Source organism: Natrix helvetica (assembly GCF_964273705.1).
Source record: "Natrix helvetica genome assembly, chromosome: 2".
NCBI classification, from domain to species: domain Eukaryota; kingdom Metazoa; phylum Chordata; class Lepidosauria; order Squamata; family Natricidae; genus Natrix; species Natrix helvetica.
Genome location: NC_138552.1, coordinates 268,267,320 through 268,292,077, shown reverse-complemented (window position 1 = coordinate 268,292,077; position 24,758 = coordinate 268,267,320). Strand labels below are relative to the sequence as shown.

At 37.5% G+C, this 24,758-nt stretch overlaps 2 protein-coding genes across 10 annotated transcripts in view; one reads left to right on the top strand and one right to left on the bottom strand.

Annotated features, from left to right (window-relative positions):
* Nucleotides 1-177: 177 nt before the first annotated feature.
* FBXO16 (F-box protein 16) lies at nt 178-18,937 on the bottom strand. 4 transcript variants are annotated; one of them, XM_081944979.1, is made up of 11 exons: nt 18,709-18,937; nt 17,348-17,442; nt 13,446-13,543; nt 12,407-12,442; nt 10,917-11,123; nt 9,661-9,825; nt 7,928-8,160; nt 6,981-7,086; nt 4,676-4,720; nt 1,537-1,762; nt 178-901 (listed from the first exon to the last, which is right to left on the bottom strand). In XM_081944979.1, the coding sequence occupies exons 3-11, from the start codon at nt 13,539-13,541 to the stop codon at nt 792-794; spliced, it is 1,224 nt and encodes a 407-aa protein (XP_081801105.1). In that variant the 5' UTR covers nt 13,542-13,543; nt 17,348-17,442; nt 18,709-18,937; the 3' UTR covers nt 178-791. The 4 variants fall into 4 exon arrangements, with proteins under 4 accessions (XP_081801105.1, XP_081801106.1, XP_081801107.1 ...); XM_081944980.1 differs by having other exon boundaries at nt 6,981-7,083; XM_081944982.1 differs by lacking the exon at nt 178-901 and adding an exon at nt 4,261-4,438 and having other exon boundaries at nt 1,638-1,762.
* Nucleotides 18,938-19,168: 231 nt separating this feature from the next.
* Nucleotides 19,169-24,758, top strand: part of FZD3 (frizzled class receptor 3) — a 32,325-nt gene continuing 26,735 nt past the window's right edge. For 3 of the 6 annotated variants that reach the window (XM_081944306.1, XM_081944302.1, XM_081944307.1), the window contains exon 1: nt 19,169-19,297. The gene's annotated coding sequence lies outside the window, so the exon portion shown is untranslated. Of the gene's footprint in view, nt 19,298-19,528; nt 19,640-24,758 lie in introns of those variants that run through there. The other 3 variants (XM_081944304.1, XM_081944303.1, XM_081944305.1) reach the window with 3 other exon arrangements.

Genomic DNA, 24,758 nt, shown 5'->3' with positions numbered 1-24,758 from the left:
GCCTTATAGTTGACCTTCCTCATTATACATCCCAGTTAATTAGCATGTTCCAGTGCACTGTGAATATTGTCATATTATAAAATGCTTTTTCAAACAGCACTAGCCAAGCACGATTGGCCTCTTTCCAAGGAGTTTTCAAACCCCATGCTAATAATTGCAGCCTTCAACACGTGACAATTCTTTATTTAATATAAACCCTGCCTTTTTCCTTATATATATTAAATACTTATCTTATACAAGCATTTGCTCATGATAGACAGAAAGAAAAGAAGATGCAGAAATGGATGTGAAAACTATATTTGGCACAGGTCATGATAGTCATTTAGCTATTATTTAGTATGATATACACCAATTTCAAATATTCCCCCATTTTAACTTGTTTTTTAAATTCTGCATTGAGATGCATTGTTTTAGTTTCTAAATACCTTCAGCTGCAATTGTTTACTCAGTTATGTAAATTTCACTGAGTACATAAATAAACCTATGCAGAATTGAGCTGTTGTAATCCCTATAACATTCATCCTCACTACATTCCTATGAAATACATTAAAACAATTTCCATTGCACAGCTGAGTAACTGAGTTTGGGAAAGCATTCAAGGCCACATGGCAAGTTCCCGGCTTCACAATTTTTTAAAACCAAGATATCCGCTAATTGATTCACTGTGGAAATGGAGTCATGATAAATCTGTCAGCTATCTACTTGATTCTTAATCCTTGTCCAAACACCAACTTTGAGAAAGAGGCATTTCACTTAACAATAATTGAACAAGCACTTTTTCTTTTGGGAGATTAAGGCAGTAGTGATGCGGAGGTTCTCTTTTCTTCAACTTCTTGCTCTGCATCAGATATATAGATGGATGATGGAACTTCCCAGGGTTGACTTTCAAATAGTGGTGATGCTGGAAGGGGGTGGGAGATTAAATAATTAAGCTTAGTGTTAAGAAAATCCCTACTTTTATACTATACATTGCATTTAAGAACATACTATCAGGGCAGAGACCTATCTAGTCAAGCATGCTGTTTCCTGCAAGGATCAATCAATTTAGGAAACCATCAAGTGGAATGCAAACCTAAGCAAATTCTCCTCTGTCATCTGCAGCAGCCGTCTCCAACCTTTCTGCCTTTGTGGACTGTTGGGAGCGGGGGATGGCTCTGTGCAAACGGCAGGCAGGCACGCACTGCTCCATTTGCGCCAGCAGTGGGCCCACATGCAAAAGCTGCTCACACAAATGGAGATGCATGTGGTTGCTTGACACTGCGCACGTACGTGGAACTGTGCGTGTGTGCACCTTCCCCCACAGTTTTCACAGTCTGCTTCTGAACGGGCCATGGGCCCATTAGTGGGCCATGGCATGAGGGTTGGGACCTGTGGTCTATAGCATTCAGATTTAAGAGAGATCCAAATGGGCTCTCGCTAAAGTTCAAATCAAGGCACAGACATCAGAGGAGACAGCACTTCTGTTTTCTTTTCATCCCTCTCTCGTTTTCAGCCATCCACCCCATATTTATTTTAAATGAACAAGAGTTTACTGACTTGGTGAGCTTCTGCTAGTTCGGATAAAGGCTTTCTTTCCTTTCTCACTCAGTTTTGGGATGGGCCCTCGAGCAGGTGCAGGACGTATTTCAGCATTCCACTGAGCACTCTGAGCAAACATTTTAGCTGTTGATTTAGTCAGAGGGTAGCTGTTTGGCTGCTGCTGAGCCCAGTTGGGGCGAACTGTCACTTCTGCCTCTGAGTCAAGTTCTGCCGAGAGGGACATCTAGGAAACAAAGTGGATAAACATGAAATTTGGAACCGAGCAAGTGATGACATTTCTGGTGAACATGAAAATGAAGCTTTGACTTCCATGGTTTTAGTGATAAAATTGAAAAAGATAGATGAACTCCAAGAGGACCACGTACTGAGCTGAGATTTGGCTGTTGATTGCCAAGTATTTTCTGCTAAGGGATGTGGATGAGTGTTTGGCATAGTAAATAATGCCAAATAATGAATGCTCTTGGGTGTAGTAAACTCTGGAGCATGAAGAGCCACAATTATACCAAAATGTTCTCCAAAAATTTAATATGGAATCCTGAAAATCTCAGCTTTTATGTAATCCTGAGCCTCACTGTATGCGAGGGCATAGTAATCCATTTCTAAACACAGTGATAGCAAAATCATGAAATGCATGTTGTAATGTCACAACGCAAGCTCCGTCTTTATGTTCTTGTAAGTTACATACAATGTGTAGAATTTGTGTTGTGATGTTCATTTCATCATTTGTTTCCCCTTGACCCTACCAAAACCCTTGGTAAACCAGAGGCTCCTAAAGCGGTGTTTAGTTTTAAGGAAGTTTAAAAATTAGAAAGTAAAGCTAGCAATAGAAAGGCATAGTTTCAGCTGCATTACCCAGAATCTTCTTATGTCCAAGCTGCTGGATCTCCATAATTCCTCAAGCCCTTTTACGGTACTCTCCTCTCCCATCCCCCCCCCCATACGCTACAATCAATAAGGCCATGGGTTTTGCCCCCGTTACTAGGAAGGAGGATAGAAAAAAAGGCAAGAGAAACAACGAGAGGAAACAATTATCTCAGTTGCTGTTTATATATATTTTCTAGATGTTTGTATATACCTGTGGTTTTGACTGTTTTTACTCTTTGTTTTTAATTGTTTCAATTGCTTTGTAATTTTAGAAATGTAAGTTGTCCAGTCACATGGCTATAGAAATTGAATGAAATGAAATGAAATGAAATGAATGAATGAATGAATGAATGAATGAGACTCTTATTGTGAGGTCTAATGAAGCTATAAAGAATCTTTTAATAAACAGTCTTACAAATATAAACAGTCTTACAAATAAATTACAAATATCTGGGAGGGAAATGGGTTGGGATCCCCCCCCCCCCCCGTCCCAGTAAGATAAAAGCAATATGGTCACAACATAACAGGTAGAATGAAGAATCTTGGAATGATGTTTTACAGGAGTTTGGATAAACTCTAGATTCGTGTAACAGATACTTTTTATTTTTACTTTTGGCTTTACTGATATAAACCCAGTTTATTCTAATCAGTTCAAGGTCAGGATTTCATTAGGTTATAGCACCTATACCAGACATATTGGTATAGGCTAGAAAGCTAAGCAGGATTGGAACTAGTTATCACCTGAAAGGCAGACCATTGAGGAACACTAGGTCTAAAAATTATTAGAAGACATTTAAAAAACAATCCTAGAAAACAGTATTAACCTCATTTAATTTTCAATTTCCAATTTAATTGGAAATTAATAGTTTTTGCATTTTCAGAATAGGCAGCCATAATTATTTATGTCCACAGGTCTCTGGCTATGACTGCATTTTGGTTTTGGGTTCAGGTTTTCCTTAATTGTTCATTTATTATTTATTTCTTACTTCTATAATAGCAATGATGAGGAACAAGTGTTACAAATAGTATCATCTTCAGAAATGCAGCTATCTCCTTTCTTTGAACCAAAAAACAATTTGGAACCAAAAAAAATCCTTAAACTTTTAAAGCACACCTTTGACTCTACCACATTAACTTTTGCATGTTAAAGCAAATTAAAGTTTTAGAAGTCTCTAACTTATCCTGAATGTCCTGGTGTGCCTGTGGATTCTTTTCAAACCCTTACACTTCACTCTTCCTACCAGGAGCAGATAAACAGATCACCGAAGCTCTGTCTTAATTTATTGTGCTGTCTGAATTGGGATCCTTCGCTTGTTTCCTCCCCATATTAAGAAACAAAGCTCAAGCTATGGCTCACAGCACCAGGGCCTTAATTCAGATCTCATAAAAAGATCATGAAATAAATGTCCATGTTCTGTTCATCTGTCCCTCTTGGCCAGAAAAAGCATGTGATCCAAATGTTCACTCATCTGTCCCATTCATGCTATGACAGAATTGTTTCACATGGTTGATTTGGGCTCCTGCAGTGCTACTCACTCCAACAGGCAGGGGGATTAGACTGAAAATGCCATTGTCCAAACTTTGGATATTTGTAGGTTATAAAATGCTGCATTTATCTATGCAGCCTGTATGTCACCCATCACGCTGAAAACGTGAGTTACTGATCATTTATGAGAATCCTACTTTGAGACATCCGCAGGAAGTCATTCATCTTTATATGGCAGGGCATTCTGTCATGGCCTGTGATTTCAGACCTGAAATTTGAAGTGATACTTTGCGGATACTATTCATTCACCCCAATGATAGCTAGTGCTTAGTAATGCAAAACAAAAAAGCACATTAATCAACAAGACTTACAATTTCCAATCAGAAGGAGACATACTTTAGGATTGCAGCCTTAATTTATTTATCTCATATCTTCTCTAGCACTTATTATAAAGAGATTGTGGAAGATAAAGCTTGCCTGGCAACAGTGTTTAAGCCTGGAAAGGCTAATAGCAGCATTTTCCATTTCCGTAGCACTGGGTTGAAAAAGCTAGAGTTAGAAACAATTTGTGAATGACAGAGATTAATTTGCAATATGATTGGCAGGTAGCAATTGAAAGAGCAGCAGATGGGCATGCTAGAGCTTAAAATGTCAAAGATAGTGATGCTGTATGACAGGATGGGATGGCTGGAAGAATGGGAACCTGGTCCTGCCTCTCTGCCCCCAGAAACAGAGGAAGCACAGAATGAGCAATGGAGAGCAAATGCTCCAAAGGGCTTCATATACCTGATTCCCACAATCTGGTGTTCTTGATAGTTCACTGTTAGGATGCTAAAGGAGGAGGAAGTAGAATACGTTAATTCACAAAGCCTTAGTAAGGCTCCTCAGAACAAGGAAAATAATAAAAGACACTTGAAGGTGTTTTTTGGAACTCAAGTGTTTTGTATTGTGTCATAAGGTTAATCATGGGCTTGAGCAAGCACATATTGGGGATTTCATTCCAGCATTGAACCAAAAATCATTACTGAAGTACTTAATAATTAACTACATAACTTATTCTTCAAATATGTAAAAATGATGAAATTGTTATGATAGATGCTTCAACCAAAAGAGGAACCAAAATTTTAAATATATCTACACTGGAATTATTCCATAGTGAACAACTTGGAACCATGTAGGTATTCATATTTTCAGCTTTAAGTTATAAGAAGCTACACCAATAATGATAACAATAGTAGTAGAAATAATGACGAAAAGCCAGGAAAGGTGAGGACCTATTTTGGAAATACTTTTCCAAGAAATTCAATATTAAATCTTTAATAGAACAAAGATGAATTTTACGTCTCATCTTTGAACGATTAGAAATATCTCATTGGTTCTAATATCTTCAAATATACTGTATCATATAATTCAAAACAATTACTAAATCAAGATGGAACATTCAGAAACCTGATCAAAAATTAACAACACAAAATTCAGAAACCCCATTGGACTTATTTAGACTTATTGGACTTATTATGTGATTCTGACACTGAACAAGTCAAAAACTGAATGATTAAATAGTGCAGTAACTAACAGAAGAATAAGAGTATGATGCCCAGAGGTACCCCACAGACCAAGAGGTTTGGACTCAGCTCTCCTCTCTTGTCAACACTGACTGGACCTAAACACAGCAAAAGCAGGACACTACCTCAGCACTATTCTTCCACTTCAGGCAGACGAGAGCAACACTATGGCTGATGGCACTGAAAAAGATCAGTAAGAATCTTGGTCCCAATTCCTCTAGAACTCATTAACAAACACAACTATTGCTATCCGTCTACTACGCCTGGGCCTGAAATCTGACTGAAAGGTGTCCAGATAATCACTTCACTCCAGGACCCTCTCGTAGTCACAATCCATCAGTTTCTCAACAAATTTCTCTAAAACAGAAAAGTTAGAGACTGAATAAAAATCCTATGAAGACCTCTTGAGGAAGTGGTGGATCATTGCCCTCTTTAAGACTGCAGTGACAAGACCTCCTCAGTGAATCCATGACTACAGCATGAATCCAATCATCTATCACCTCCCAGACAGTATACACCAACCAAGAGGGGCAGAGATCTAAAAAAGAGAGAGAGGTAGCTAGGTTAGCATCTGAGGACACTGTCCACCTCCTCGGGATTTATAAGTTCAAACCTGTCTCAGTTAAACACCTTGCTTCTGTCATCTCAAAAGGAATGTCCAGTCAGAATCTAGCTCTGAGTCATCCTTCCATTCCCCACCAGTCAGCCAGAACTGAAGAAGCTTCTTGGATGAGAAGCAAAATGTTTTCAACGGAAAAAAACCCAAGAAAGTCCAATTGTCTTTTGAAAAGCAGCTTTGAGACAACCATGACCTGGATTGTTGAAAATCTTCATAGATATCCATCTCTTAGGGATTAACGCAGGAGTGTCAAACTGGCAGCCTGCAGGCTGGATGCATCACGTGCAGGCCACACCCACCCCAGCTCCGTAAAGGCAAAAAATGTTGTGATTCGTCACGGTACATCGCATCATTGACACCAGTGATTTAGTGCAAGGAATTTGAACATAGGTTGGAATCAGGTTTTCTTGAATACTTTCCAAATATGCATGAAGTGAAATAAGATAATCTATCTATTGGAGATCAGTTTTCTTTTGTGAGTGCACTGCTGTTCGCATACTGGCAAAATATCATTAAAGAAGGCGGGGGAGAGAATCACAACTTAATTACACTGTCTGGTAGAACATCTAACTTAATTCATGGCTTTACTCTGCACAGTGATATTCTTCTTATTGCCTATGTCGTTAAAAGCTGATCCCAAGGATACCTCCTGTGAGCCCTATTCTGCAAAAAATATTCTGTCCGAAAAGAGCCTGTCTTGCCAGCAGAGATAACAATTTATATGCAAAGATTAAACAGCAGCTTTGAGGTCTGATGGTTAAATTGTAGGCTGCTATACTCAAACAGCAATGAAATGCAGTGGGGCACAAATAAAAAGGGGCATTGGGAAAGCTGCCAATAGCCAAGGGTTGGACTCCTCACAGAGTCTGTTGCTTGGCTTACACAGTTAACCAATCACAATACTTGCCAGAGACTTTGCTTTTCTGAGTTTGTACGTTCCACTGCCTGGTTTCCTCTTTTTCTGAAAAGCTGACTGACTGAGGTCTGGGGTGAGACCTCCTCCTTTTCTTCTACTGCAAGAGTGGAGAAAATGGATATATTAAACAAAGCTACAATGGCTTCTTAAGACAGACAAGATGGGGGAGTTGTATCAAATGATACCCTGACCTGCAGTGAGACTAGTTAGGACAAAAGCACTAGCTCTGAAATAAGCCTGATCTCAGCAAAATTGAAAAAGCATGCACACAGCTGAATTGCACGAGGGCTTAAGAGTAGATACGCAGATGGTTCAGGGTTCTGTAGTTTCTAGAATTTTAAAAATCAGTTTGTAATCCATAACTTGGAGTTGGCTTGTTTTGAAAGTGCTACTACCTATTGACTGCAAAATGATTTATTTTGCTCATTCTGATCTGAAAATATCAAACAATTAAAATATCAGTAAATCTTGGTGAGACCTTTGGAGTATTCAAGAATTGGCTGCATCATAGATATAGCAATGCTCATAGCAATGCTCAGTGTCAGAGACATGAAGATAGAAGATAGCACAACAGGATTATACTTAGTGCTGGAGCTGCTCTATGCATATCTGAAGATGACAACACAACTCTTCTATGACTTTCTCAGAATTCTGGTGGAGCCCAGGCTTAGCCAAAATATCTGACCACCACCAGAACCCCTGCTCATATTTTACTGGCTGAAATTAGAGTCCAACTAGGTAGGATGTGCCAATAATCTTGAAAGGAGATACATGAGGAAATAGTGAATCAAAGATTTGGCTTTTGAGGATAAATAGGAGAATCCTTTGACCAGCTTCTGCTGATGCAGATGGCAATGTAATATCAAACATAACATTGGTTTTGTTGCCAGAGAAAGACAGACATAGATAAAAATTACTGTAGGAGAAAAGTGTCTTACGCCTGCCTTGCCTGCTCAATGGGATCAAAGTTATCCAAATAGTTGTAACGAATGATATCTGTTGGATGCTTATCTGATGAACGCCAAGGTGGGAGATCTCTCTTTCCTTTGTTTATCTTTCTTCTTAACAGAGATGCTGATTCGAGGACTGACAACAAAGACTGCTTTATTTCTGGGACATCTTTTGTTATTGGCTGAACATCAACCACCACAAAATCATTTTTTGGTGGGGTCTAAAGAAAGCAAAACATAAGCAAAGTAACCCCAAAACTGTTATAGATATTCCATACTACACTGAGTCCCTCCTCTAATGTCCCCCTATAGTATCTCTATTTATTGGTTGAAAAGAGTAGTGCACTGGTAGTAATGCACTGGTTCACCATAACTCAGTCTCTTTGAATCTGTTACAGATACTGAAGGCACAAAAAAAAACCTGAGTAAAATGGCTGTTTATTAATCAATGAACAATCCAAGATTATCCCTTCTTAACTAGAAATGAAAACAAAACCTTTTCCCCTATATCCATGATGGCGAACCTATGGCACGCATGCCACAGGTGGCACGTGGAGCCATATTTGCTGGCACACAAGTTGTTGGTTCCAGCGTGCATGCACGTGCTGGCCAGTGATTTTTACCCTTCTGGAAAGCTGGGGTAAGCCATTTTCACCCTTCCCAGGCTTCAGGAAACCCTCCGGAGGCTGGGGAGGGCGAATAACAGGCCCAACAGGCCAACCGGAAGTCCCTGTTTTTCATCCTTCCAGCCTCCGGAGGCTTTTCTGAAGCCTGGTGAGGGCGAAAAATGGCCACAACCGGAAGTTCGGAAATGATCCATTTCCAGCTTCCGGAGGGCCGGAGGAGGCTGTTTTTACAAGCCCCAGGCTTCAGGAAAGCCTCTGGAGCCTGAGGAGGGATCGTGCGTGCATGTGCAGGGGGGGGGAGAGATGTGCACATACACAGGTGGGCGGGGAGGATTAAATTGGAGTGTGCACGCACACGCAATTTTGGCACACCGTAAAAAAAAGGTTCACCATCACTGCCCTATATTTTCTTGTCAGTTATCAATATTTTGATGAACATTAATTCTGATTGTATAAATTTTCTTTAGAGATCATGACCAGCCATGACAAATATATTCATGTGAAATTGTCTTTAGGCTTTAAAGCCAAACAAGTCAATGACCATCATTATATCGTGCAGAAATAAATTTCATCCATTCTTTACAAATTGAGTATGGCCAGAATCTCTGGTTATTGTATTTAATTGGATGCAGTAGAAACATAACTGAGTTGTATTAAATCTGCTCCAGCTTTTTCAACATCATCTGAGAACAGTTTTTTCCAACATTATATAAATTTTTGGGGGAATACAGATGGAGCCATCTCCATCTGTATTCCCCAGATGCACCAGCAATGTGCTCTATCATCAAAACAAAGACCTTCCTTTAAATTTACATTACTATACGTTTATATACATAAACACTTTGAAGTACCAGCTCAGATATCCACACATGAATTTTCAGGAGATTATACATTTTATGAGACAGTTCAGAATTTCAGAATGGCATCTAGTATAATCCTATAAAATTGTTCTGCTTCAATATGGAATTATAAGCCTGAATGTTTCCCATGTTTACTAAAACAAACTTGCATATGGAAATTTCAAACATCCAATATATAATATAAACATTCAGATTTATTACCTAAAATACTCATCTTCCAAGGCTCCATAAATACCTTAGGTCTGGACACTCGAAATTCTTCTATCTTCTTAATATAGTGTTTCTTCCAGATTCCTTGCTCAAATGGAGTTGGAGAGAAATTGATGTACCATTCAAAACGCAGACATTTTGGCATCCAGATTTGATCAAGCTGGGTTAAGTAGTTCCAGTGCCAATTTACCTGAAAGTGCCAAAATACCTTTACTGTGTTTCAAAGGACTATATCATAGCAAAAAACCCATGAGATATGGGGCACATCCTCCAAATACAAAACACATTTTGACAATTTTAAAACACAGTGTTGTTTTAACTCTAATTGATAATTCCAAGGAAGTATTCATTTGAATATATATTCTTTGATACAACCTAGACTCTGGACCTTTGAAGTATATGTCAGTGCTACATTTCATAATTGTATATCTTCTAATTTGTAGTATGTGGTTAGATGTATTTCCTGCAAATACACAAAGTACTGTACAAAAAGCAGGTGTTTTATAAGGGAGTTAAGAGTCCTCTTAGTCACCAATAAAGGCTACTTTACAACCCAATCTGATTCGCTTTACATATTTTAAACTAAAATTGGCATGATCCCAAGGAAGCACAATTAGCAGTCATTCTAGCCAGCCATTACTAGAATCGTATCTATTCAAAGGACTTTAGGATAGGGAAGACTATAAATCTAGCCCATTATTATTTATTCTGACATAAAATGGGTCTCCAAGGTCACAACTGAAATATATATTTTGAGAATCTTTTAACTGGACTTGCCAGAAACTAGAACCACAAAGTTTAGGACCTAAATTAGGTATGCTGATGAGCCTTAACAATGAGTTGGAAATTCATCAATACCAGTGTGACTCTAAACTGATCTTGCAATTATGTTCAAGTGTTGTAAAATTGCTAGCTGGAAAAGACTCAGATAATTAATCTACTTCCCATGTCCCCATCAAGGCATATAGAGTTGACCAGTCTTACTGTGAAAAGCTACACAAGTGAAATTCATTAGCACTTCCTTACTCAGCTCATTCTGTTGTCAAAGAGCTTTTCCAGTAGGAAATATTTCCTAAACTATAATCAATACCTATTAAGTAAGACATTTCTTTGTGCCTTTTACAAAGCAGCATAGGTAACTATTGTTTTGCCTCAGCTCCTCTGAAAATGTGAAGTCTGTTAACATAATTCCCTTAGCTTTCCCTTCTCTAGGCTAAACCTACCCAGTGAGTTCAGCTTTGTATCTCTCCGCTGCATCCTTTCCAACATGCTGAGTTTTACCTGGGCACATTGGGAGAGACTTCGAGGATCCAGGAAAGAAAAGATGTACAAAGTTAACACTCGGGGAAGCTGGGTGGTGAAATCCAGTGCTTCAATTGGCACGCGATCCTGCAGCAGTTTGAAACAGAATTTCAGCTGTGAAAGGGAGCAGTGCTCCAAGAAGTCTGTCAAGACGCTTCGCCTTTGATTATCTGTCCACTTGTCAAACTGTGGGGAAAAAACTGAGTTGTGATTTTCATGACCTCTGGGGGAGCCATTTACAAGTGACTTTCCCTCATTATAGTTTACAAGGAATAAACTGCAAAGCCAATTATGAACTTAAGCTAATTCCAAAAATGAAAGAGATCTCTGCACCTTTCCTTGTTGCAAAGGACACCAATGTCCACCAAGAATTCATTCAGGCCATATTTTGCCTCTAGAAGTATTATCTAGGTATTTGTGGACAGTTCATAAGCATAATTTAAAAAAGGATACATTTTGCTTTGTCCTCAACATGGGACATCATTCAAAAGTAGACTGCACTTTTTTATTAAAATCAGCAACACAGAATCATAAGAGTTAAAAGGAACTGTCAAGCCCCTAAAGTATTTCCCACAAATAATTGTCTAGCCTCCCACTAGAACACATCCAACTAAAGAAAGCCCACCATTTCCCTCCATAATTGGTTCCACTTTCAAATTGCTCTTACTATTAAAATATTCTTAATATTCAGTCAGAATATGCCTTCCTATAACAAGAACTTTATTCTGCATTCTGTTTTTTGATGGAGAACAGGCAATCGTGTATAAGACACTCATTCAGGTACTGATATGTCTATGATAACTTTCCTCAATTGCTTTGATTGTAATATATTTTATGTATGTTATTGCAGCTAAAGTAATGTATGGGCAATTATATAGAAGGAAGGAAGGAAGGAAGGAAGGAAGGAAGGAAGGAAGGAAGGAAGGAAGGAAGGAAGGAAGGAAGGAAGGAAGGAAGGAAGGAAGGAAGGAAGGGATACTGTGAGATACTAAAGTTTTCTACTGTATCACTGGCCACCTAGTTCAAACTCTGTTCCTAAGAGAAGAAAGTCAGGTGCAACTAAGAATTTCATAAAAGTGGCATGATATAAACTGTTATATACTGAATACACACTAGAAAACCTATTTTTTGAACACCTAGAATACATTGTTTATGTATAGTATAAGGAATAAATAACCTCTAAATCAGCCTTCCCAAATGAATGTCCTTCAGACAATTCCTGTAATCGAGGAATTATAGAACTATGGAAGTAAAAATATTTTACATTGTGAATGTCCCTTTTCGGAAATACTCTTAGATAAATGTTACGTTCTTTTTAAAAATATTCATACACTATGTTCTATGGTTTAAAAAATGCTGATCGTAAGGATTTTGGAGTACGCTTACATTTCCCAGCCACATCTAGATATTGTACAATAAATATTGAACCCTGTGTGATTGACAGAGCAATTGAAATAAAAGATGATTACCCATTTCCTCAACAAGTTTCTTCTTTCTTCAAATACCTGTAAAGAAATAAAACTAATTTTAAAATTACTTTTTCTAAGATTCAATAAGAAGTGACTCATTACATTATTAGAAACAATTAAGTAAATGAAGCTGTCAGAGGAACATGATAAAAGAGGCAATTCTAATTTAAGAAATGATCGGAATCCTATCTGCATCAGAAGACCTTAATACAATTTTCAGTTCAATACAATGATCGAAAAACATCACATGACCACATTATTTAGTAATGGGAATCCTGGAACCTCCTGATTGCTTTTGTAACCCCAAAACACACAGGAAGACACAGAAGTCCCAGGTAAGAAGTGCATGCATGCCACAGAAGACTGGAGAGCTTTGGGAGACCCAGTGCTGGCGAAAAGTGAATTGTGGGCGGGCTGATATAGGCTATGCATGGGTGGGAGGTTGCTGTGGTGGGAAAAATGAAGGATGTCTATGGAGAGTCTCAGTCATCCAGGTCATGATTGTCCCAAAAGTGCTTTTTTCAAGAGGCAACTGGACTTGCTTGTTTTTCTTTGAAGATGTTTCACTTCTCATCCAAGAAGCTGAAGAAGAAGCTTCTTGGATGAGAAGCGAAACATCTTCAAAGAAAAACAAGGAAGTCCAGTTGCCCCTTGAAAAAGCACCTATGGGAAAAAATTGAGGGAGTGTCTTGCAACTTTTCCTACTAGTTTCCTCACTGAGTTTGCTTGTGGGAAGCCCGCAGTGCAGTTTGAAAATGGGATTGTGTGATTATGGCTCTCTGCAATGTTGTGAGGTTGCCAGGGAATGACAATTTATAGTTTCAGTGTATGTGAAAGATATCAAGCCTGGAAAGTCTGAAGTATTGCTAGAACGCGAACTTTCTGCGTTTTATCTAGGGCAATTCTCCAAGCAGAAAAAGGGCTTATTAGAATCATACAAGAATGATCTTGATAATGTTGCTGCGTAACATGCTGGAGTTGTTAAGAAAGTGGGCAAGAACACATATGATTCATAATTTATAAAGTTCCTAAAACTTACCTTATCATTCATGAGCTGATGATTCAGTGGTGTCCAGGCGCTCATCTTTGTTTGCATCTTGGGACCATTCAGGTTTTTGGGAGGTCCAAATGCCATGTCTTTTTACATAGAAAAGGAGCCAAAATAATTAAAAATGGCAATAACGATATTTGAATTATTTTGCAAATGTAGATTTTAGTTGGGCATCATAGATTTCATAATGATAAAAGCTGTTCAAAGTGGGAGATGATAGATCCTTATTTGTTGGAGGCGTTTAGTCACAGGCTGATGCTATAGGATAGAATTCCTGCACTGGATAGGGAATAAGACTACCAGATGATCTCTAAGTTACTTTCTAGCTCAATGATTATAAATGAGCATCCCTCAATCTGGTACTCCTTAGATGTTGGCATTATAGTTGTCAGAATTCTAAGTTAGCATGTTGGTTGGGAATTCTGGAAGTTGCAGTCACAAGTGCAACAAATCTAAAAGGTGAGAAGTTGGGCAAGATTGAGCCAAATGGATGTGCAACAATGATCTGTGTCTTAATTATATCACAATTCTACTGTTGCAATGAACTTAATGTAAATCTAATCTGATGTAATGTTGCGTTAGTTTCAAATACATCATGTTATTAACATTAATGGCTCATGGTGAAAAACCTTCACAGATTACCAGTTGTTTTCTTTGGCAATTTAAGTAACTGATATGTTATATGTATATAATTTAGCCTGGATCCAATTCAAAATAACAGGCTCAGTAGCTCCTGATGGTTTACTGCAATGGGTTTCAGCCTATGGACCATAAACCACTAGTGAAAGTAAGGATATTTTAAGTATACTAATTATGTGTGACATAAATATTTGTTTAAATGACCCAAATTACCGAAGAAAACCAAAGCTCATATTTGACAAATAACATAAGCTACTGAATAAGACCCTTGGCTCATCTAGTCCAGCAGTCTGTTCTCACAGAAAGCAACCAACTGCACAAAGTCATTCCCACCTACAAATATTTCTGTTTCACTACTCTAAAACACATTTTTCGAAGTGCAAGAAATCAATTATATTTACTACAATATCAAAAGCATAACAAAATTAGATGGGGATTCCTAGAAACATAAAAATATCCATGTTACAAATTGCAATCAAATTAGTTATAATTGAGCTGGAATGCTACAGTTTTTGTAAGGTAGACTTGATATATGCTTGTGTTCTACTCATGAATAGTAGGGTTGTGCAAAATCTTAGAAAGAGGTAAAATTGCAGCACATACTTTTTTCAAATTATGAAAGCAGCCACATTTTTTTCCTGACTAGTATGGCTGCTTCATAAGCAGTTTGCAGATGCCTCTTTGTAAGGCTGTTTTAACAATTCAAAATCGTACTTCTGTGTGTTGTGACGTATCTGTTTTGAAGGATTAGCAATTAGGGAATGGAACAACAAGATATCTACAGTATTTTTAGCTATGTCGCTTTACAATACAAAAAGACCGGAATTTGAAGTCCCAATAAACCTCACAGAAAGGCAAGGAGCCAAGGTAAGCTGTTCACAGACATAATTTAATTATATTTAAGAAAGATTAATTACTATAATGCTTGTATCATATTAACTAAAGTCATTAGACTGATTTTTTTTTGCATTGTGCTAATCCCGGTTTAACTCAGCAGAAATGCTAAACTGGGGCTTCCAAGACACACCGGCTTTACAAGTAAGAGTCTGTATTTTAAATGGTTGAATAAATCAGTGTATTTACGCCGGTAAAATTAGTCAGTTAAGATGTAATCATGAGATTGATTCCATCTTGTTTTCATTCATATTGTTTTTTATTAGTGTATGATTTCAAAATATGGGGAAGAAAAAAATCATAAGAAAAAACATAGGATACAGTATGTAAACTAAAACAAGGTAACTGCCGTTGCACGTGAGTATGGCAATTTTACTACCCATGTTTCCCCGAAAATAAAACTGGGTCTTATTTTCTTTTGGGCCCCAAAATAAGAACTAGGGCTTATTTGGGGGGGTGTCTTATTCCCCCCCCCCCAAAAATACGGGAAGTCCACTTCTTCTGCTTGCTCACAGTGGGACAAGAAGCCATGCTGCACGCCAGTGCTGCCACTGTGAGGCAGGAGTGTGGAGCTGCTCCACACACACCCCACACCAGCTTACCTTAGGGCCCCCATAGCCAGGCCGCCCACGCCCCAACCCTTGCCTCGCAGCCATGGCATCAACACACTGCTCAGCCTCCTGCTCCATTGCAGCTGCGAGCAAGCAGAAATGGGCCGGCACCCATTGGCTGCTGGTGCTGCCACCACAAGGCAGGTGTCAGGGCATGGATGATTTGGCTATGAGGGCCCTGAGGTAAGCTGGTGCAGGACGCGTGGGACAGCTCCACTACCCAACTGCCTTGCCTCATGGCTGTGGCGCCACGAGGAACCAGACAGAATGGGCGGGCGGGCAGTTGTGCAGGCTCTTAAGTACAGCTTATTTGGGGGGAGGATAGGAATTATATTAAGCTCTACACCCAGGAGTTAAAAAAACATGCTAGGGCTTATTTTCACGATAGTTCTCATTTTCGGGGAAACGGGGTATATAAATATTGGAACTAAGAAAAGAGGGAGGACAGAATGGCTTCAATATAAGGTTTTCTTCAGCAATGACTTCAGCCCGTTAATATAATTGTATGTGTAATGTACAGGATATTGTCTTCTATTGCAACCTTTTTTCAGTTTCCTCACTCCTTCCATTAGTGGGTGGCCATAAACTTTAAACAATGAAATATTTTGTTTTCTTCCCGAAATCCATTAAGAAAGGAAAAAACAGTACCTAAGTATGAGCTTTCTAGCTGGGAGAAACTGGAGTTCACTATAAGCTATATTTTAATGTTAACTGGAGAGCATACATCAGGTGAAATCAAAAGCAAAATATTGAAACTTACATAAAACAGAAGAAACAAAAATGTTGCATCCAAGATTTCTAAACTAATTCTGAATTAGGAAAGTAGAGAAATCACCTATTGTAGTATCTTCTTGCAAACATTCTCCCCAAAACAACAATTTTGTGATTTGATTTATAGTTCATACCCTGTTATTTTAGCCTCAGTGTTTGTGTTTCACTTCTAATTGATATAGCAGTTTTATCTTTAAATAAGTACACTCCACTTGCAATTATTTCTTTGTGCACAGGAAAGGGTTTTGATATACTTGGGATTACTCAATATTTTCAGAAGTACTTTGAGGTTTTGAAATGTGGGTAAGTATATATGTCCCTTAATTATTATTTAACACTCATAGTGAATGATCTTATTTTCTTTACTATAGCTTTCTGAATAAACCACATAGACTGAGCTCATGGAACATTCTAAGCTGCCTCAAACTATATTACATATTAACATGATAAATAAACAAGTCATTCTCAATTCCCATTAAAATTATGTTATTTAGGGCTCCCTTATGCTATTAGGAATATCTATATATGTTCAAGACATTAGTTTAGACAAGGCTGATTTTATGGCCAGATGTTATTTTATGTATTATTCATACTTTTGAAATTTAAGTCCCTGCACCGGCAGTAACGCCAGCAGAAACCCACCCCTGTATCTAAGTTTTCAGAACCTAATGCGGGAAAGCTAAAGACAGCTATATCTAATATTAACATGAATAAATGAAGCAGAACCCTTCCCTGTCCCTTCAAATCTGCTCCAATAGGTTCCTCAACCCAGCAAAGCAGTCTGCAGCATGTTTGAGAGAAATCCATTCCACTGATAGATGGCACAGACAAATCTGCTCTCACTTATGGAGTATGCAATGTATTACAAATCTCTTAATCTAGACAAAAGTTCCCTCTTTTGAGAGGTTATGACTTTGCCTTGGAAACTGAAGATTGGGCTCGTGCCCAATTCATGCAGTACCACGTGAGGCCTACCTGATGTCAGTTTTCTATTGACAATAAAAGTGGCCTTGAAAGTTGATAACAGGGATGTTCTGGGCCTGGATTTTCTGAACTCCTATGTCAGGCCTCTGAAAAGAAGTAAGAACAAATTTTTAAAAGATCTATTAATTTGGATATATCATTATTTGTTGAAGTTGGTATCTGTATTTATATTGACGTCGTCATGCCCCCACCCCCCCGTAGGGATTTCAACAAAGATCATTGCAATCATATAGTCGATGTCAGCAATGATATGCTAGCATAATTAACAATAGTAAAAATAGCATTGTTATACAAGCAGTTACACTACTATAGATTAGAAACATAACTCCGCAAATAAAAGGTGGAAAACATTTTCTAGATGCTTTACTTCCAAATAAAGAAAATGTACTTTTTTGCTCTAAAAATATTATTTGTGTTCTTTGCTAAATGGAAGATGTAATAAAAGAAAATAATTAAAACTCTATGCTTATCATATTTTGTTACTTAATATGTATTGTACTGAATTTAAATTTGAGGACGAGTTAGATTGTTCTCAGATATCAGATATATGAGATATATCATATATCTCATATATCAGTTTGTATATAGAAAATTCCTCCCCAATTTTGTTTTACACTAAAAAGGGAGGTTATAATGTAGTGTACAGACTCTTTTCTCAATGTTAATAAGTCATACATGGATAAGGATCCCATTTAAAATAACCTGATATTGCTAATACTAATAATGGAGATTTGTTAGTGACTACCTAATGCCTATCTATATAAAAACGTATTTATAAATTATCCCACTCTCCCGTTTTCTATTCCATCTTTTCTTTTTTAGCAACTCACAGCAGCAGTTGTCAACCCACCTGCACACTGACACTGTCAAATAGATAAAGATGTAAGACAGAGGCCTTCCAAGATCACAACTCTTGAACCCAAGGTCCTAATCTAATTACTTCTTTCTACTAGATATCTCATACTTCTTTGCAGCATGTCCAAAGCAGCAAACAAAGAAAAAAAGTAATAATATAATTTCTTACACATATTTTCCCAACATAGAAACAGGCATTGTAATAATCACCTTTCAAACATAGGGTATAATTTCAAGCAAAGCAAAAAAATAATGATTTGAATTAAAAATTATTATTATCATATATGTCAAGATGTATGTCGAGATGTGTAGAGGGAACTGTGCATCTGTGGGGTCCTTCGTGCTCTGGTAAGTTTGTTTTCTTGCAGACATTTCATTACCAAACTAGGCAACATGACCTACCCATAAGGATCCAAGGCTCAACTCTGAGCTAGAAATATTCTCTTCTAACAGCACCACCAGTTGGATGACTGGCTTACCACCACACAAGCTCTCACCTGTCCTGTTTTGACTCTTTAAGGCTTCAGCAACGCCATTAACGATGGCGAGGGCGAGAGGGCCATTAAGGACGTGGTTGTCTTCTTCCACAACTCCCCCACCATTCACGCTCCACACAACGGCCTAGTCTCTTGTACAGCGCTCCTTCCTCCGACGCCGCCGCCTGCGAGTTGATTCTCTTTGCCATGGAAACCGTTGCCTAGTTGCAGAGGCCCATCCGAAGCGCAGTGTCCTCCCCCCCCCTCCTTCTTTTGTTCTACCTAGTAACCAAGCGAGAGCGGCGGTAGGGATCGGTATTTCATTGGATACTTTTTTCTCTTCTTTCTTCGTCTCTCTCTCTCTCTCTCTCTCTCTCTCTCTCTCTCTCTCTCTCTCTCTCTCACACACACACACACACACACAAACACACACACCGACACTCTTCCCTCCTCCTCCCCCCGCATTCAAGACTCGTGAGGGGGCGGGGCAGAGTGTGAGGAGAAAAGGCGCGGCGGCGGCCGTTGAGGAAGTTGTTCGCCGGCATATTGTACTCGATGGACCTGGAGTGGCGGAGGTGCCTGAAGGAGGAGGAGAAGGAGCCGGAGGCAGGTACAGTAAACGGTGGCGGAGAAAAGGGACGGTTTTTTTTATCCTCCCCCTCTTCCTCATTCCTCAGAAAAGGAGGCGTCCTTAATTTTCTCCCAGGAAGAAGTGTGAACGCTCCGCTTTCTTTTTCTTTTGTGTGGAGACCGGTTTCTCTCGCCCCATAGTAGCTGATCGTCCCCCGCTCCCCTCAGCCAGGCCGTTTGTGTTGGACTACAGCGCCCAATATCCTCAGTCTCGGTAACCAAGGGCGGGTTGCCTTCCCTCGCTCGCTCCTTTAGGACAATAAAAACGTGATCTCAGCCTCTCCTTGAGCGACCGAGGAGGTTGGAGTTAAAAGGGCTGCAGGTACCTCTCTCTTTTCTCTGCTGTCCTCATGGCCCCTTCTCTGTCTCCCGTATTCTCCCACGTCTTCAGGTCAAAGTGGGCTTGGCACTGAAAGACTGAGAGACAAATGGAGTACATACCTGATTATGCTCTTATCTTTCTAGATGGGGAAAGAAAGCGGGAGGATTAATGGAGGCTTTCGGTCTTTGTTTTCCCCAGTCATTTTTTGTGTCCCCCACCCCACCCCCGGTAGAGGATATGAGGGAGCTATCAAGAAATAATAGTGATTGTTTATGTGACCAATGATTTTCTTAAAGCTTTTTAGATCTGACAATCTAGGCCACCAAAGTGACTGTCAAAAAAAATAAGGCAAATGTGTGAAATAAGATTTTTAAAGTGACATTTAATTAAAGTTCAAATATTTTAATGTAACTCAGCTTGCCTGTACAGAACCTCAGGGGGGGGGGGGGCAGAGGAACAATTAAAAAACAATACAAAGACAGGGGACACCCTTTCTGTGGATTGCCTTTCAGTCTTACTGGTGCTGGAAAAGAAATTGTAGAGCGAATCCTCTGATCCCACAAAACAATTTTCCTAGTTTTATAATATCTTAATACTGCAGGGATGCTCCCTTCATTGTCCCCACCATAATTCTAGCAACAAATATATTTTACATAACCACTTTTGTCCTGCTTTAATTTTTCCCCAGGAATGATAGAAGCAAGTATGTGCTTCATAGGAAAACTAAAATATTAAATATGCAAAGAATATGCAATGAGATAGATTAATGTTTAATGCAAAAGGAGAAAATTACTAGTTAAATTTTACTGACTGCCGTACAAGGCATGGATTGATACCAAGGAACATGCATGGGAAAGTTTTCCATTTCAGTAGATGATGGCACAGAGAGTGAATTTCTATTTCAGTAGATGATAGCATGGAGAGTAAGTTTTCTTTTTTTAGTTTATGAGATAATCCTTTAGAAGATATTATAGGAGAAGCCTCTAAGCAAAGATTATTTAACGTGAATTATTATTTTTATTCCAATGATGCATTGAAAGATTCCCAAATCACTACTTTGTAAACTTTTGGCAGTTGTGGACTCCTAAATAAATATTTGGAAATAATAGATTCCCAGTTAAACAAACACCTCTCTATCTATTTTCATCTGCAAAATGGAAATCAATTTTTCAATGAATAAGATCATGATTATAGTTACATTTGTGTATGCTTCCCTGTCCTCCCTGTTTGAAAGCTATTATAAGCTAAATTTTCAACCAAAAAATCCCCAAATTAAGTATGCCTTTTCACTCTTAGATTATTTTGCATATCCAATGTTATTTTTTAGCACAAATATAATGGAATGATCTTCTGTAGAAATCTCTTGAGTACTAAAATGATGGACAAATTGATGTCCTAAATCGATCACCACTCTATGTCTATGTTATTAAGATACTCATATATCTATTTCTATTTGTATTTTTTTAATTACTTACATGAGATCACAGTTGCAATTAGCATTCACTTACAGACTCATAGTCACTTGAGATCTATTTGCTGCTGTTTTATGAATTCTGGTGTTTGTAGTGCTACTTTTATCACCTGTATGCTTCAGTGAACCTTTTTTCATCCACTGATTCATTTTCATGAACTAGCTGAACTTGCAGAGAATTTACCGTAGGAGGTGGGGACTGAAATAGTTAGCAGACTTTGGTTTAGGCTGCTAATTATCTCAGTCCCCACCTCATTAATACTGAAGATGGTGGGAAGCTGTAGTTGATGATCTGGTAGTCTGCAAACCACTGCTTATTTGACAAGAACCCAATATGGAAATCATTAAACTATTTTCTTAGGGCTTTTAAGAGATTATGCTCTATTTTGTGCTTCTGCTTTCTTTTAGAAACAAGACAGTAACCATAAGAGTAGAACAAACCTGAATAACAGAGTTGGAAGGGACCTTGGAGGTCTTCTAGTCCAACCTCCTGCTCAAGGAAGAAATATTTCTGTTTCAGACAAATGGCTACCAAATCTCTTCTTAAAAACCTCTAATGGTGGAGCACTCACAACTTCTGGAGGCAAACTGCTCCCCTAATTAACTGTTCTCAACCTTTCTAAGGAGAAATTTCTCCTTAGTTCTAGATTGGATCTCTCCTTGATAAGTTTCCATCCATTGTTGTCCTGCCTTCAGGTGCTTTGGAGAATAGATTGACACCCTTTTTTGTTGCATCCTCTTACATATTAGAAGACTGCTATCATGTCATCCCTAGTCCTTCTTTTCACTAGACTAGATATGCCCAGTTCCTGCAACTGTTCTTCATATGTTTTAGTCTCCAGTCCCTGAATCATCTTTGTTCCTCTTCTCTGCACTCATTCTAGAATCTTTTTGGTACTATGGTGATCAAAACTGGATGCAATATTCCAAGTATGGTCTTACCAAAGCATTCTAAAGCAGTACTAACACTTAATGTGATCCTGATTCTATCCCTCTTGTTGATACAGCTAGGATAGATTAGTTTGACAATTAAAGAGCCTGATTTCTCTTCTCTACTTATGTCACTGATTGTTCTTTCACACTTAAATTGTAACTGAAATAATTTTCAAAGCTGGCAGTTTACTGTTGAAACATTAAAAATTGAACCACTAACAACTGATAGAATGCAAAGATAACATTTTCATTATTGCCGCTAGTGATTATATAAATCATTTCAGTAATATGCAGAAATATTGAGGTTTTTTCCTGAGTAATTACATGATCTGTACTTTCATATATAATCTGAGTTGTTTATGTGCATGCTGGTTGTATTAAAAAGATTAAAAAGCTGATAGTGCTGCTGGAATTGAAGTAGGAATGTTTTATTTTAGCTATCAGTTCATATAATTTATTGGGCAGGGTGGTTGTTAGACCCCTATAAGATTTGGGGGTCTGGTTTTTTAACTATATCACCTTTTTATTAATTTCATTTATTTATTTGCTTTTGAAGTGCAAACAAAGTTGTTTGGAGACTCTGTTATGTAAATAAATAAAAATAAATAAATGAAAATTTCTTAGTTATGTATTTTTGAAGATCATAAATGCTGAATCTCTCAGTAAAGTCTGAAAGCTTAATTTAATTACCAGACATCCTGTAGGAAATATCACCAAAATGTTTAATATGACAAAATGAACATTATTAAATGATCTGGAAATAATTATATTAATTCTGTTTTAATTAAAAAAATACCTTCTATTTCTATCTTGATCCTATATACTTTTGGCATATAGCCATAAATATCTTGAGTGATGAAATATGTTCAGGACACAAACCCTGATGCTGTGTACTTGTGTCATGGTATAGGATGTAATCTGAGTAAAGAAGTATTTCAATTGAATTGCATCATGATGATGTGACATATGTTTCATCATTTGTTCCCACTTATTCTTATGGAAGTCTGTATATTGATTCACAAGATATAATCTTAAAACCAAATGCAATGGCCATACATAACAAAAACAGTTTTGTTACAGAAACATGAATATAAATAATAGTAAATTACAGAAATTTTATTCTAACATTTGTGGCCTAAATACCTCAAGTTGTATTAAATATGTTTAGAAAATAATGACATTTTAATAGCAGATTAAAATTTGCATCTGCCCCTTTTATTTACTGAGATTGAGATTCAGCATACTTACAGTTGATATAGATTTGCCAGCCAAACTGTTTGAGTGCCATCTTTTTAAGCCAGATTTGTTTTCTAGGCAGAAAATTATTTCCTTTCAAGAAAAGAACCTTCTTAAGTAAAACTGAGTTTTGAAAGGGATGGTAAAAGTAAATGCAACTAGAAAGTGAAGACTAAAGTTACCTTCCTCTTTTCTAAACTATGATTTCTTGAATGTTTCTGTAATTGGTAGAAGGCAGATGGTACATTATCTTGAATAAAGTCACAATAAATAATAATCAGTTTTCATCTATATAGAGAACTTTATATTATGCTTGTTATTAATAGCTACTAGCTATATGTTAAATATTACCTGCTATTCCAGATTCATTTTGCTCTTAAATACCACTTTCCGTGAAGAAATGTTAGAAGTAAGGACATTCTTGGCTTCTCTGAATCATAGGATAGTAGATTAGATAATCCCTTTTTGCATCATATGAGAATTCTTATATTACCATATCAGGCTGACTATAGGAAATGAGGTTCTAATCATAGATTCCATTCCTTATCTGCAGTCTGAAAAATGCTAAAACCATTATGAGAGGATATTTGTCATTCTTAAATTTTTATAACTGTGTTAGTAAAAGCATGTGTTGTTCTTTACAGATAATGCCTTTATGTAATAGTGCCTTTGTTTAAAGAGCAGTCCAGTACAAGTCAGCTTAGATATAAGGATTCCTAAAAAGAAGGAAAGACTATCTAACCTTGCCAATAAGTATTTAATAACAGAACAACATTCTAAACTGGTGCAATAATTCTTCAACATATATATTTTTACTGTATATATAAATATTAGGTTTCTGTTTAAACAGTACTAATTATGTTTGAACATCAACCTCACCTGAAAAGAATTGTTGGATTTTTATTGTTACAGTTAATTCTTTTGGATGATCACTAATTCTAATCATGTGTAAGGGCCAATATATTTCTCTGAGAGAAAGATGTCCTAGTTTACTACCAAAATATATTAAAGAGAGAAGATTCTCTTATTTCAGTGAATCTGAAATAAACTTCTTGCTTTAATGGCAAATTATTAGTTGAAAACTTTATCTATCTCTCTATCTATCATCTATCTATCTATCTATCTATCTATCTATCTATCTATCTATCTATCTATCTATCTATCTATCTATCTATCATCTGAAGTATTGCACATCTTACTCTCAAATCCTAGTTTTCCTGCCAGATATAGTAATATAGTAAATATAATAAATAAAATAACTATATTTTTGCCATAACATTTTATTTTTTAAAAATCACTATTAATCATGACAAACAAAATTACCCTAGTACATGTAATATTTATAGTGAAGGGACTATTTAGCATTGAGGACTAAATTTCAGGGGAACATCATTCTATCTCCAAAGTTATGTAAGAAAAATGCAAATATAAGAACTAACATTTAATCTGGCATCTGGTTTCCTGTAGTGATTTACTCGA

Bases quoted from the DNA above. Each gene is read 5' to 3' on its own strand.
- FBXO16 (XM_081944979.1), bottom strand. From the start codon at position 13,541: ATGGCATTTGGACCTCCCAAAAACCTGAATGGTCCCAAGATGCAAACA. The intron at 7,087-7,927 runs GTAAGACACTTT...CCACTCTTGCAG, and splicing joins ATTGAGCAGGCAAGGCAGGC to TAGAAGAAAAGGAGGAGGTC. The intron at 1,763-4,675 runs GTATATGAAGCC...TTTGTTTCCTAG, and splicing joins CACCAGATTGTGGGAATCAG to ATGTCCCTCTCGGCAGAACT.